This window comes from Phalangium opilio, unplaced genomic scaffold (genome assembly GCF_054372755.1).
Source record: "Phalangium opilio isolate 3A_F unplaced genomic scaffold, DU_Popi_V2 ptg000048l_1, whole genome shotgun sequence".
In the NCBI taxonomy this organism is placed as follows: domain Eukaryota; kingdom Metazoa; phylum Arthropoda; class Arachnida; order Opiliones; family Phalangiidae; genus Phalangium; species Phalangium opilio.
In genome coordinates this window covers 6975325-6991180 of record NW_028324170.1, presented here as the reverse complement: position 1 = coordinate 6991180, position 15856 = coordinate 6975325, and the positions used below count along the sequence as shown (strand labels likewise).

The 15856-nt window shown below is 34.4% G+C and overlaps 1 protein-coding gene across 1 annotated transcript; it reads left to right on the top strand.

Moving 5' to 3' along the window:
* The first annotated feature begins 583 nt into the window (after positions 1-583).
* Positions 584-14392, top strand: LOC149674060 (ras association domain-containing protein 10-like). The gene is made up of 6 exons (XM_089839920.1): positions 584-913; positions 11917-12110; positions 12222-12398; positions 12473-12786; positions 12908-13424; positions 13654-14392. Exons 2-6 carry the CDS (start codon positions 11951-11953, stop codon positions 13803-13805), a joined length of 1320 nt encoding a protein of 439 aa, XP_089696046.1. The 5' UTR covers positions 584-913; positions 11917-11950; the 3' UTR covers positions 13806-14392.
* Positions 14393-15856: the final 1464 nt, after the last annotated feature.

Below are 15856 nucleotides of genomic sequence, written 5' to 3'. Positions count from 1 at the left end.
ACAGGTTGGAATGATTCAAGACGAGCAGGAAGGAAAATCGAATTCGTCTCTGCCTTTTTAATGTAAAAAGTCAATTCAAAGTCAAACCTTATTGTAGATAATCGAATTCTACCATTTTATTTTCCTCTCAACTCGCGAGTCCCTGAAAAATCTATTCAACCTAGGCAATGCGTAACCTTTAAAATGTTTATAGAAACTAATTTTAAAATAACAAAAATAAAAAGGTTTTCGAAAAACACCCTTGTGTGGGTTTAAGTTTAAATTATCATTATAGGGATATGATAATAGAGTTAAAGTTCACGTGGAAGCCTGAAGACAAAGTCATCAAGCACGAAAAAAAAAGAGTTAATCTTTCTTCATTAGAGATGAATTTCTAATTACAATACGTAACTCTGAAAACCCACATTTTACCAAGTCATTTTTAAAATTACTTCAACTTTTTACTTTCCCTATAAAAAACGAAATGTATTTCCTAAAGTAATCACTCGTAACCACGGCAAATCTAAGCATTAATTGGCTGTATTTGCAATAATTAGCCTCAAAGGTAAGTTTATAGGGCCTCGCGAAAATTGAGAAAAAGTTGATTTGGAAAAAAAAAAGTGCCTAAGCCTACTCCGAGCGCGAGACTAGAGACAGAGAGAAGTCGCGGAAAAACTTGATTTTCTCAATGCATTTCTGGAAGGTGATGTTTGCTCACGTGGGTTAAGCTTCGGGCCAATCAGAGCCTCGAAAAATCATTCTCGTAGAAAAAGATAGTACTTTGCCAAAAGGGGCATACTTTTAATCTGTTCCGAAGACAGACGGTAAAGAGAAAGATAAGTCCGAAGACCCCGCTCTTCATATTTACGCTAAAATGCATTAAAGGATAACGCTCTGTGCCATAGAGGACAAAAACATACCGTTTCATTTTCAGGTAAGCCATCAACATTTATTGATATTCAATATTTATTTGTATAAGAAGTTGAAGAGTAAATAAAGGGCGAGGGGCCATTCACTCAGCTTAGTCAGTGTACACGCTGTACTAAAGATTTTAATGGAATAGTATATATAAAGTTGGCACGTAACCCATAATCGACGCGTAGGAAATATGACAGTGATTACCCCCTCTATAATCAATCAGGTGATAAATTGAATCGCATCCTTGCATATTTGGTCCGTAAAATTTCAAATTAAAAATTTAATATTGTTATAGAATTAATCTATAATTGAATTGCGAAGTTACTTAGTTTCAAAAATATATATATAATTGACGTTCTAGGCCTAGTTTAGTAATAGTTTAAAATTTTTTCAATCGCGAAAGATTGACTTAAAACAGTTTTACTTAATTGGTTCTCGATAGAAATAATATTAACAAGGAAACGATTGTAAATATTAATATTTACTTAAGACTTTTAAAGATGGTAAATCAAAACAAAGGATAAAAACATCCCCACGAATTTACAGTGGAGTATATAAACAAAACGGTATTATTTATTTAAATAAATCATTATATCCGTACGCGCGTGAATTAAAAACGTGATATACAAAACCTTCCATTAAATTTAAATCAAAAACACATTTAAAAGAAAATTAAAAAAGAAAAAAAAATCAGGCGTGGCTTTTATAACAATATAATTGTTGGTCCAAGAAATATTATATTAAAAAGAGTTTGTCTGATGACTACATAACGATTACAAAATTTATAAAAGTCTCCGATATTTCCGTATTTTCATAAAAAAAAAAAAAAATAGACCACACCCCCTTTTTTGAGTTTGACAGAAGCCGCCATAGGTAGAGTATATACCATAATCTTAATTATAAGAAAATATATATTTTTTTCTTGGAAATTGCTTCGGGGTTAAAAATGGATTTTATATCAACCTTAATTTTTTCCCGCGCGCTAACCTTCTGATGATAGACTTCTTCAATATTCTACGCCAGCCAGACCTGGCACCCGCCTTTAATTGTACTAAAATTAATGTCGGGAACTTGATAAAATAAATATTAATCATCTATATTCTAATGTTTCCTTCGAAATAGCCCATGGCAGGGCATGTCGGTAAATTCTCGGTTATACTTTGAGATCTAAAGGTATTTTTCCAAACTTGTTTTATGACGAGGAAGATAACGGAAGTATATTAATTAGAAATTGATAAAATACCATTAATATATTAATTTAAATATTTAATTTAAATTTTTCTCAAATATTTAGAATTCGTTTTCTTCTTTCCTCCCGATGGAGTTTAAATTTTTATCAAATTCAATTAAAACTATCAACTACCGACGCTTGAACATTTTTGCACTGCTCTCATGGATATCATATTGTTAAACATGTTATTTGCCGTTGTTTGTACTTCGCAAATGCAGTAAACAAATACTATATATTAGTATAAATTAATTTCTCTACAAAACTAGTTTCTTCGTCGCCGGGATACAGTGATAAGCCACGCGAATATACAGGGTGTTTTTGATAAGTCTGCCATAAATTACGTGAATGTTCTTTGGGAAATCCATTTTGAGTCGAAAATGTAACTTCTAGCTCCATTTTGCCCAAATAGGGCCACTGTTTTCGAGTTATGATTTGATCAATGTTTTAGGGATGACCCCTTAATTAAATTAGCAATCATTGTCTTAATTAGTTTCTTAATTAAATTTAAGGGGTCATCCATAAAATTCTATGGAAATCTTAACTCGAAAACAGGTGTCCCTACTCCAAAATGGAGATAGAAGTCACATTTTCGCCTCAAAGCCAAACTTATCAGAAACACCCCTATGTATATAACTTCGCGTTTATCTACTTTACGATAGTGTTATTAACTTCTTTTTTATTCTCGTCAAATTCAAGGGATGTGCCCGAGTTTGTTATTATTACGTAGAATTTTAAAATCGGGTCTCTTTTTTTCTTTGTTGCAAAAATGTTTAATACGGAGTTCCCGACCCACCATTATTCTGGAAAATTTTATTTTTAATCATAATTGACCACCTAGACTCGTTATAGGAAATTATTTCAGAGTTAAAAGATTGTAACTTTAATTTTTAAATTGTAACAGGAACAATTACAATTATATTTTTGTTGGAGAGCAGTATACCTGTTTTTGTAGAAATCGAGGTTGTTGGATATTTTATAAATTACAATTTTTTTAATTGTCTTAAATTATAGTTTTGTAATTTTATAAAAGGATGCGAGGTAAGATAAGGTACCTTACGTGGAATTTTAATTTAATTAGTTCGTCGTTAATTAGATTAAAAAATAATCTATAATCAAGGATGTATATAAAATTACATTGCGGTAAGAAATAACCATGAAATAACGCGTAGTTAATTTTTTCCCTCCAACTCAAACAAACCAATGAATTATTATTAATTAACAGTAATTAAATATTTGAATTAATGCCATCCATATCTTTATTCTACTTTTATCCATTAAAGATTTTTTTGTTTTAATATAATCGCAGACCTTCGACACAAATCAGATCTTAAGGGAGTTACCATAATGTGGCAATCAAATATCAGATAGCGTTAGAAAGAAGAAAAAAATCTTTCCTTATAAAAAATAAGCGTTGATTAGAGAAATTCGATATGGGTGGGCTTTACCATCATAGCAACGCAGTTATGTATTCAAACGATATCATATATTTTTAAGAAATCCTTATACCTCCTTAGCATCTTGGTATCCAAGAATGTTTTATTTGATCCGTGACAATACTGTACACGAATTGATTAGGTCATCAGTTACTCATTTAAGTAACGCAAGTGCACAGTGACGTAATCCAAAAGTCTCGTGACCTATTACTGGACCTCCCTCGTAATTTTTATACAGGGTGTTTCTGATAAGTCTGCATTCATAAATTAAGGGGGATGTTCTTAAATCGATTTTGAGTCGAAAATGTAACTTCTATGACATTTTTAATTCAGGACGTGCACTGTTTTCGAGTTATGATTTGAGTTTGTTTTAGGGATGACCTCTTAATTAAATTAGAAATAATTGTCTTTCAGATTTTCAATTAAATTTAATGGGTCATCCGTAAAATACTTTAACCAATCTTAACTTGAAAACAGTGACCTGGACGGCAAAATGGTTATAGAAGTTACTTTTTCGACTCAAAATAGTGCACTCAAAGATCATCCCTCTTAATTTGTGCCAGACTTATCAGAAACACCCTGTATATTTCATCTCAAAAATGAAACTTGATTTATAAAACTAAAAGACCGTTTTAGTTTTCACGGAACGTTTTCGTTTTCAGTTTATTCACAGTCATATCCTGTCTCTTGGCCCCCTAGTCAGTCAGTCAGTTTCTCCAATTTTTAGAAACTCGAAGTTAGGTCACAACGTCTGGCATTTTACCATTCGAGGAATTGCTAAAATTCAAATCGTTTATATATGTAACGAAATAATTACCTCACCAAATTGCACCTGTTTTTAGGTTATTTTATAACGTGACTCTCTTTCTTTTAAATAAAAAAATAAACTCCCAAATACAGACTCGATACGTCGCAACCATGTCTTTTTAAATATTTAGTTTCTAATCTTAATAGACAGTGAAGAAAAACTTGGAAGAATTCTTTTTAACCAACAGTGATTTATTGTAAATCTTAAAGTCTGGTTGAAACTTCTTAAGACGCTAAGGCAGTATAGACAGAGAGACCAATTTTAAAACAACCCCCGCCGCCTGACATTGGATTTTTTCGCGTAATTTTCAAGCTGAGAAGGAGTGTAATTCGAAATTCTCACCCCAAAAGTCCCCAACTACTTATGGGTGGGTTTCTAGAAGAAAAAAAAAACTAATAGTAAATTCACATTCCAGATATACGCTAGCGCTTTTCAATTAATAAGGCAGAAAACTAGCGTAACTACCATGTAATAAAATTTTGCGCCAAAACTGGTTATTCATTTACTACTACTACTCTATACTATCAAGAAGCGATATCTAGTTTACTAGGGAGAAGGCGTAAGATGCCTAAGTATTCGCGCGCCATAGTCCCAGTCCCCCTTTCAAAATACAAGGGGGGACGTAAAAGGTGGCGCCGGGCTAATTCGCCTCTCCTCAGTCGGAAAATACGTAATTTTCGTCATTCCCGTCGCGCTGACGTGAGTTTTCAAGAACCAATAAGATGCTGGTTGTAATTTAGAGGCGGCGGGGATTAACTCCGGACCTACGTTTGGACTGGAGATAAAGCTAGATATGTGGCAAATTTATACCTTCTCCCTTTTAAACTAGATATCACTTCTTGATACTATACAGTATACGGGTATTCAATTCGAAATAAAATTATACGTTTTTATTATAAAGTTATTCTCTAACTATACGTATGACCTCCGCTGAAAAATATTTTCCACCAATGAAAATAATCAACGGGTAACAAATTACCCTGGTGTAACCATTCGCTATAGGCGCCAACTTGATTTCGGAATTTTAACGTTAACTTTAGATATTATATAAAAGGCGAGAGAAAAATAAATTTCAGTTAACATACTTTCTTGTTTATTGTTCAAAATTTAATTTGACCCCGATTAAAGAAAACAACAACCTTGTTTTTCGAGAAAAGGGAAAGCGATAATACTTTCTAATCACGAAATTAGGTTTATTGTAGGTCCAATAAGCATTGAATTTTGGTACTACGTCATACGAGGATAGCTTCCATTCTGCAGTAAAAACAAAAAATAACCATAATAGCTACAGAATAGAGATGCGAAATTACCGGAATTTTTTTTTTAAAAATAACGTAAATTACGAATTCAAATTTTGTACAAATTAAAACTACAGATCTGTTTTAATTTATGGTAATTATTTTTCACGTGTATGTAGGCTTATTATATTAAACCACCTTGAATTGTAAGCGCTTTATACCTTTTTTATCTGCTTTAAACAGCTCTGTCTAATTGGAAATTGTGGTTAAATAACTCTGTAGTAAAAACCGCTAATTTTTTTAAAAATCTGGTATTTTAGAACGATATAAATTACCATTTGTAAAATTATGGTATGGTATAAATAGGTAATTTTTCTCCGGTATTTGATTAATTACCGATAATTTGTACATTATCTTTAGGCTTCTTTCAGTTAATTTCTGTAAATTCATAATTTGCCATTAATTTTTGGATTAATATAATTATTTCATAGTTACATTCGTGACTGTAATAAATATATATACATATTCTTAAATTAGTTAAGCCTAATTACTAATTTGATTTTTATTAATAATAATCCACGCTCCCTTTAAAATAAATTTATCCCTTAAAGGCGTAATTCTTATAACCAAAAACTCGTTTCCATTTCACAAGAAATATGCTAAACACTAATTTTCTTAAATAGGCCAAATATGATTGTTCATAGAAAATCGTTTTATAATTTTTTTCTTCTATATTTTTTAAAGAAAAAAATAAAATGAAAAATTGACTTCTCCTTCCTTGGGCTACCACAAGAAAAAAAGCAGACTCCTTTTAAAAATTATGCAAATTTTAAACTTTTAACTTAAACCCATAAAAAGGCTAAGTTTATTCTGTATTTCCTAGACCCACATCCCACGACAGGAAAAAGTAATTTTGCTGTTAACGTCTTGTTTTTTTTTTTAAATGTCAAACTCTAAACCCCTTGTAGGGATTTTCAAACAGAAAAAAAAAATTCCGTACTGTGGCATGGTTCCCTTCAATGATAAAAGATTTTTTGGCTTCCTAAATTTTAAAGTGAAAATTCTTTCGCTTGAATCATTGGCCTGTGTAAACCCATGTAAAGAGTTTAATGACTAAAAGAAAAAAAAAATTAAAAAGTTTACGCCTCTTCTACGCATGCCTATCTTTTGGTCTTTTATTGGAAGAACCGCAGCTTCTGGGTTTTTATCAAGGGGTTGGTTACTTAATAATTAATTTCCTATCATTTACATTGTTTTGGGGAATATAACACCTTGATTTGAGCTTTAAATTAAGTCTTGGAATTTTAAAAATTGTACTGCGCAGTACCTGTTTGGATTTCGGAGGCAGTGACGTCAACGATTTGCAGTTGAAAACTTGCAATGAAACACCCTGATATTGGAAGTAACCAATGAGGCACAGAGCCAGACAAACTATGGGCATATTAGTTTATGCTATACAATACAAGTTGAAGCCTGTGAGAATCTAAAAACGGGTTAATTCGATAAAAACTAGACTGGTGATTGGCTGCCATGTAACAGGATGTGACGTTGAAGTTCGAAAATTTCTCGGAAATCCCCAAATAAAATTATTAACCAACTTCAATTTTTAAAATTATATACATTACATCCAAAGTAAATCATTTACTTCTTAAATTGAATTTTTTTTCCCAACAATTGTAGAGTGTTAGGGAGCCTTAGATGCTTCTACCCCTTTAGGGTTGAAGTCTTTGTGAATTACAACTATTCGTCCCCTCGGTTTAAAATTTTAAACACTGATGAAAAATCTCTTCCAAATTTGTTTTTTTACAGGGGAACCTTTTAAAACGTTAAGATTAGGAAAATATATTTAGTTCTGGAAGTTAGAGAAACTAGCAAAATAAAAAAAGAAAAATAAAATAAAATTCAGTGGGAGTTTATTGAACTTATAGAGTAATGGCACTTGACTATGTATAATCCTGTTAGGGTCTAATGATTAAGTATACGGTGTGGCATACCGCCGTTTTAAACTTGCCCCGATTCTTGTCTTGATTCGGGATTAAAACTTATATTGGAATTACCGAAACATTTTGACTATATACCAAGTTTGGAATTGGAATTGCCATAAATTTAAAATTTTTCAAATATTTTTTTTCCCCAATTCCTTGTTAGTACACCTAAATCTTGTAAGAGACTTATTTATGTAATAAGGAATACATTAGCGCGAACATGAACTGGTTCCAAAAAATTTAGATGTCGATGGTATCTTTGAACTTGTAAAGGGAAGTTGAAATACACGAAAAATAAATATATATGATTTTTTTGTGAAAGCCAATCACTTTTTACTACTAAACTTTAGTTTAGGTGCGAGGTAACTTTGCCCTCAAATAACCCACCAGTTCCTTAGGCAAACTAAAACGAGAGAGAAAAAAAAAACATAAACCCTATTTGAATGATAACATTATCTCAATATTAAATTCCATCCTTTCTTCATCGAAAATTTCAAATCTTGATAAATATCGTTAAGTATTCCATAGGATTAGAATTTGAAATTTAACATTAAGTAACAATATAGGGATATATCAAAAAGGTCGCGGCTTCAAGAAGCCTCCTCCCATTTACATCTACATGATGGAGGATTTCACGAAGTAGAAGGCTAGTGAGGGTGTAAATATGATTGGGAAGCGGTGGTCTCTGACGTTTTGTAGGAGGGGTTTATCCCGTATTGCTGGGTCTCTATACTAAAATGGGCTTTCAATTTAAATTGGAAATGTAGTAACTCAAACCTAACCCTTCCCTTTTCGGGTTTTTAGAAAAGAATTAAATCTTAAAAGACCCGGCATGTTATTTTTCACAAGGTCTCGAATCGTACCGAAAGTACGGATTTCAGCGGTAGTAACGTCAACGTTTGAAAATAGCCAATGGAACAATGGACTGTGCATGGGGTTTTGCTTTGAGCTAGGCTTAAGTAGTCCAGGAATTCGAGTCTCAGAGGTTCTGAGTAGTAGGCCTATGTTTGTCAAAACGTAACTCGCGATTGCATACCAAACGTCGTAGTTAGTAAATGGTTAGAAATTTCTTAATTAAAATAAATACGTTCTGCTAAACCGAATTTAACTGCTAAAAATAAATACATTTACCAATCCAGCAAGACATACACGTATATTATACTTAAAAGTGCTTTTCGAATGATTTAGGTGCTACTACACCTTTAAGAAAATCCCTCGAGCCATTACTATTTATTTAAGTAATGGATTAGGTTAGTTTTTTTTGGTTCGATATTCGATATACCTTCGAAGCATGGGTGGTTTCTTTTACACCGTACACGATTGACCTTTAAAAGAAATGAGATATCTTCTAAGAAAAAGAATGAACTGTACATCTCTCAATCTTCCCCCTCCCCCCATTGGTCTAAAGCAAACGGGCACACTCCCTAATCCACATTGTAATTTAATTCTGCTCGAAGAAAATTAAAGTTAGGCGTAGTGTAGATGCCTAATGGCATCGTTTCGAGATGATGATCACTTTGGTCCTCCCCCTCCCATGCTGCAGTACCCATCAAAAATATATCTTCCCTTCTAGATCTAACCCACCCTCAATCCCCTATTTTCGCATTAGCCCTTAAGCCTTCGAATCAAGCTGATCCCCTTCTCCGGGGGGGGGGTGAAAAACAATAGGAAAATGTGGCGTAAAAGGCGCGTTCCGCTCGGCAGGGGGCACTGATTACTCAGAGGAAGTATACGCGGCTTAACACGATGGTAAACAAGAGAGCTAAAGTACCCTAACTACGAAATAAATCATTTGGCAGTTTCAGAAAATAATAATCTAGGACCACTATACATGTTCAATTCATTGATTAAATACACCCTTAACGGCCGGTGTAATTATTCAAACAATTTATCAATTTTACGATCCAATTCTTGAACTTAAGAGTTTACTATAACTTTGGGATGCACCCTTGCAAATTCTGGACTTTTATAGGCCTAACTAAATCTACTACCATTTAAACAAACAAGTGTAAGTCGTATCAAGACTTCTATATCTATGCATGGTAATTTGAAGTTAAAATAGCTCTGATCACGACCTTTGAACTCGATACATAAATTGCTTGTACTTTTGAACTCATTCTTTGTCAGTGTCCCAAGCCGCCAGTCCAAAAACACAATTTTTTCGTAATCTCACTGTACCTGATCATAGTGACCATGAAAGTGTTAACTGAACTTTATTCTTGATAACTTACGTCGTTTTGCCACTCCGTGGTACGTCGAGACCGTCTGAAATAATGGTTGATATCCCCCGGCATCTCCCAATTGTCTTCTATAGCTCACAACCACCATTACACTGCCACCGTTCGTCCACACGACATGCCTGGGTTACCCCTAGCTCCAGGCCTATCTTAGAACGTCATTAGTACACTACACAAAGTAAAAAAAAGTCAATCGCCTTTGGCAACTTAATCCGACTTGAAACAAACACCATCTATATCCTTCTGCAAGGGTAACTTACTAAGCCCGTGCCGTGCCGTACGTGAACCAACATTTAACTTACAACCTTACTTAAAAACCACAGGAAATGTAACATTTTACGAAGGTAATAATGTCTAATTTTACGAGTTCTCTAGACTTCTTAAAAAACTAGAAAAGAGGGAATTACGTATTTTTTAGCTAAAAAATTCTGATTCCTCATAAAGATTAGAGGATTTTTTTGAGAGGTATTTCCGGGCTGACATAACCTTGGGTCCGATAAACTTAAATGACAGTGTAATTAACTTGAAATATTTGTTTTGTGAATTTTACGCTACTTGATGTACAAAACTTTAGATTAGTTTAGATTATTTTAATTAAAGGCAAAGTATCAGAGATACCAAATTATTATCCACGCACTTCATACACCGATTTTTTGTAACCTTAGCATTTTGCACCCGAAGTAATTTATGGCGTTTTCCTTTGGGTCCTCGCGGAGCGCTCCCATGGAGGAATAAAACTAGGAGATCCTATTCTTCAAAAACAGTCTTTAACGAAGCTGGAAACTACTACTACCATTTTTATTGCTCCTTGGGAGCGCTCCGCGAGGACACAAAGGAAAACGCTATTAGTTATATTGAGATGCAGATTTTGAAAATTAGTAGGAAATATAAACGTACAAATGGCCATGAATTATAAATGACGTCACTTCAGTCACAAAATTGCGGTTGTACTGTATTAGAAATAATTTTTAATGGCCTTTTTAATAAAAAAATAAAAAGTTAATATTAAAGTTTTCCTTTAAGGAGATCGTTAAATATTTATTTTCTTTAAACTCGAAAGTTTTAATACCTGTATCTTCTTTTTTTTTAATTCTTTTAATTAGCGTGGACTCGTTAACTCCGGGGGGATTTGGGACTTCCCTTGAAGAATACAAAATAATTTCAGGGTATTTCTAAGAGTCGCCCAGTCTGGGAAGATTCGGGGCCCCCAGGGAAAAAGGGGAACGCCTGGGAAATGGGATAGCGGTTTATGTAGGATACGATCATGCTAGAATTAGACCCCGAAGGGATAGTTTTAATTAAGGGGAAAATCTCTTCCTGGTTTTACTGCAGGGCCAACTCTTTTTTTCTTTTTAGATGAATTTAGTTTTAGTTTTCTTTTTTTTTTGTAACAAAAGTTTCGCGCTTCATTTATCGGCCAACGTATAAAATTAATGTCATTCTTTGGAGTCTTTTGTTACATTGTTTTTTACGAGTACCCCCTTAATTAATGGATTTTCATTAAAGGGATTATGTAATAAAATCTTCAAAAGCGTAAATTATAAAGATTCATTCCTGATACGAGAAAAGTTTTAACTTTTAACTTTTAACTTTTTAAAATATGAAATTTGGATAAAATGTTAAAACTTAAAAGTTTGAAACTGGTTATTGATTGCTATCTTGATCGATGTCATAGGGGGAGATGCTCTGCAAAACCACGAGAAGTCAATTCCGGCGGTGTTCCCGAACTAGCTCTCAATAAGTTCTACGGCGCTGTATAAAACAAATTTGTAACTTTATTACAAAATGTATCAAGTTTTCATGACATTAAAAATATACCTAGAAATTTATATCTTGAGTGCGAAGGCGTGAGTTATAAATAAGAAAGATTTGAAAGTAGTTTAGGTCTTCACACCAATTATTGTGAAGCAAAACATTAGGTCGATTAAGGATTTATAAAATCATTCGGGCGTGTCGGTGCGTCTAATCGTTAGTTTCATCGTGCCTTTGAATCTTACCAAGATGTTTAGGACGATCTAATCTTGGATTAAAATTTAGGTTAAGGGTTCGATGGAGGACAATTTATCTTAAATTGTTTTGTTTTTTAGATGCCTCGGGAGTCTGAGTTTTGCGTAGAACGGAATGACCACGGCGGGCCCGTGCACGGAGCTGCCCGTGTGGATCAGTGGAGAACAACGTCGGGTCACTGGGGTCGACAAACATACCACTTGCGTAGAAGTCATTCGAGCCTTGGTCGACTCCTTGGAAATTGCCGACAAGAAGAAAGAGCCTCAGGAAACGGGTAAGAATAATCATCGATTTCCATCTTAAATATCTCATCTTTTATTGATGTCGCCGCGCGCGCTCGCGAGAGCGATTAAGCTTTTTTAATCATTTACTTTTTGGCCCCCAGGACCGTCTTTGTACCGGAAATACGTCATAGTCGAACGATGGAGGAGAGTGGAACGACCTTTAGAAGCGGATGCTCGCATCCTAAAACTTTGGCAACGTTGGGGAGAGGAGCAGAAACACGTCAAGCTAGCATTGAAGAAACTGCCCAATGGTCAATATTCGACTACGAACTCCAAAGGTTAGTAAACAAACTCCAGAAAAGTACTTGGATAGCTCAGTTATCTGACACGCGTCTTCCATTTTGAATCCAAGGTAGCGGGTTCCCTAGACAAAGGTCCAAAACGTCCAAACTCTCTCTTCCTCTCCTCCTGCACAAAAAATCCAAAAGTTCCAAGTCAACTCCGACGGTTGTTGTCCCGAAGCCGGGTGGTCGCAACGTCGTTCGACGTGGTAGTATCAGTTCCGGAGGTGGCAATGACCGGAAACCCTATTATCCATCAGCCAATCAGAATGTGACGGCGTTAGATCATTTGCGAAGGTTGGTAACGGCCCAACAAGAAACGCTACGAGCTCAAAGGCGGCATATTCTCAAGACAGACGCGGCCATCGAAGCCCACGAGACCCAGGTGAGTGTAGGTAGACCCGGTAATAACCGAGCTTCCATTCAATAGATCTTTCAAAAAAAGAGATTATTAAAAATTCTACGTATGTTCGAAGATCACATCTTTTCATTATTTCTTAAAACAGGTTCACCTAAATCGAGTAGCTCGTATGGGTGTGGACTACGTCCAAGAGGTTTATCTAGGCGAAGACGGCGAAGCTAATTTTATCGAAGCCGAAAACGAACCCGATTGGGTGTTATACTCCAGACTGGCGGACATCAGAAAAAGATTAGAAAGAGAGCGGGCTAGGATACGTGAACTATCCGAGAGAATCCGGAAACAAACGGCTGCCTTGGTCAACAACCCAAACGGTCAAAGGACAGCGGAGAATGGAGGGGAAGACCCAGACGTGGACGAAATACTACGCAAGACGCGATCCGAATTAGAAAGGTTACGGGGAGTAACAGTGACACAAGCTACCACGTTGGAACATAACGGCAGAACGGAAGGCGAATGTCTGAGGCTATTAAATGAGAAAAACGCTTGTTATCAAAGATTGCAGGCTGAAGAAGCGGCTGCCAATGCGGAGCACGAAAGACTGTTGCAGATTAAAAGGGGAATAGAGTTTCATGGAGTTCATATTTTATATACTTTATCCGATGGTAAGAACGAATATTCATTAAGTACAAAATTTAAATTCGAATTAAAACCCTAATTTCTCACGCTGTGTGTAAAAAACATCGATAACGTTTGATTTGAGCTATCAAACTTTATTGTATGACGTTAAAAATAGACCCAATTCGTAGTAATACTTTAAAAATTGCGATAATCGATGATTTAATCAAATCGGGTTGATGCACTAAGCCTAATGAACGTTTCCTTCGAACCTAGGTATCCAAAGAAGCCCAAAGCAACAAGGACATGGTCAAGGATCTTGGAGATTATGGAGGAGGAGAAAGTATCAACAATATCAAAGAAACCCTAACTCCCCCGACAATAACAGTCTAGACTCTGAAGAAAATTCTCTAGACACTTTAGTATGAACATTTTTGAAAGTGATTAAATTTTATAGCCACTTGAAAATTGCAATCTGCCCAATTTCGTGACATTCCGCGTCCAAAGAACTTCTTTTAAGAAAGAAAAAATAAATTGTAAAATACCATGACAGTTCGTGAAACTCGATTTTTCAAAAGGAACGTTTTTTCGTGCGTATATTGCTCGCGTGCAAACTGTATCACGAATCTAACCCCGAGTGGCTTTCATAACGACCTTAAAAAATTATATTTCAAACGTTTCAACGCCGAAATACGAAGTGCAGGGAGGAGTTCCAAAAATTATGTGAAGAAATTTAAGCATCTTACAAATTGACTTTTAAATATGGTGTCATAAACTGCTGTTATAAAAAGTTATGATATAAGAAAATATTAAGAAAGAAAAAAATAGGACTAGAAAAACCAAAGAATTATAACTTTGATATATAATTTAACTCTCATTCATTTAAATAAAGAAAATTAACGTAATTTGTGAATAGATAATAAATAAATAACCAGTTTCCATGGATACAGAAATGTTATAATTAATATTATTAAAGGATAGAATTATATTATAATAAACAGATTATTTTTGCGATCATTTGTGTTTGAATTGCTTTCAATATAAGTTATAGGGTTATAGTCTATAACCCTATAATGTATAAGTATGGGTGTGCCAGTTTTCATTTTAATTTTAAATTATCATTCTCTTTCAATTTCCTACTTAAATTCTAGGGGTCATCAGTAAAACATTCCAAACATAACTTATGTACGTCATAGAATATTTTCGACTCCAAAGAATCCACTGTACTTCTTCCCAACACCCATTATGGAACACCCTGTATATTTCCATAATCAGCATAATTTAATCCTTAAAAATAAATTGTTTTTGCAACGATTTTATCGTTTTTAGATTTCATGGTGCTACTATTCCTTTTCGCCATCCAGAAGTGAATTAATTTCCTTCCGCTTTTAACTAAAATTTATCATGATTAATTTACTATTAGGGAGTTGCTTCTAAAGTTTTGTGAATACTGATTTGTTCAATTTTAAATTTCAAATAAGGGAGTTTTAAAGTTTAAAAGAAAACGTTTTAAAGATACGAGCTTGATAATCACGCACCCACTCCGCCAAGAATATCAGGGCGAGCCTTAAAATTTACTCGATAAGAATGAGTAAAGGAAACGCAATTGGGTTGGGGGATGAAGATGATTCCAGACCTAACCTGACGGGAAGTGAACCCACAAAAAAATATGAGAATTATATAAACATATTTTGAACCACCAAGTAGATGAACTCCGCTTCAGGCAGGTAAGATTATAAAGAGGACCATACTCACCATCCAAAAAAATGTTCTTTCTAGTTACCGAAAGTTTCGCAGGTGGCATCCCGTCTCATAATAAACCCCCCTCTCATCCGGCGATGATAAGTTTTAGGCCCCCCTACCCTAAATTATCGCTAAAGGCGCTGTCCATTTAAAGGAACCATGAAATGATAAATTCATGTTTTTTCTCTTCATATTTTTCAGTTTACCTAACCAGGTTGAGAAATAAGGTGGTGGCTGTAGACAAATGACCGCTTTAAAAATTAGTTGGGCCAGTTAAAAAATTAAATGATCCGAGGTACACTGGCCTTGTGGCCATTTATTAATTATAACCGTCCAAGGTTATCTATTTTAAATGGTCAGTGTCCAGTTTTTTTAATTAGAGTGCTTGGGCTTTACTAGCCACATGTCCAGTTTCGCCTAATTCAAGAAGGTAGTATAATATTGGGCTAGTACTACTTCGAATTGTACTTACAATTCTCAACAGAACTTAAAAAATAAGGAAAATAAAATTATTTTAACGAGTTACAATTGTCTAACTTGGTATATTATTAATTTCCTATGATCTATGCCTACTTCATGACATTAGCATTCATCTATTATTTTTCACATACGCAAGTGAAATTAACTTTAGATCAAATTATTCGCGAACTTCTTCAAATTTCAGCTGAATAAATTCACGTTGGACGTTTTAGCTAAGCCTAACAAGGTAAACTTCATTCTCCATTTGAAATAATCA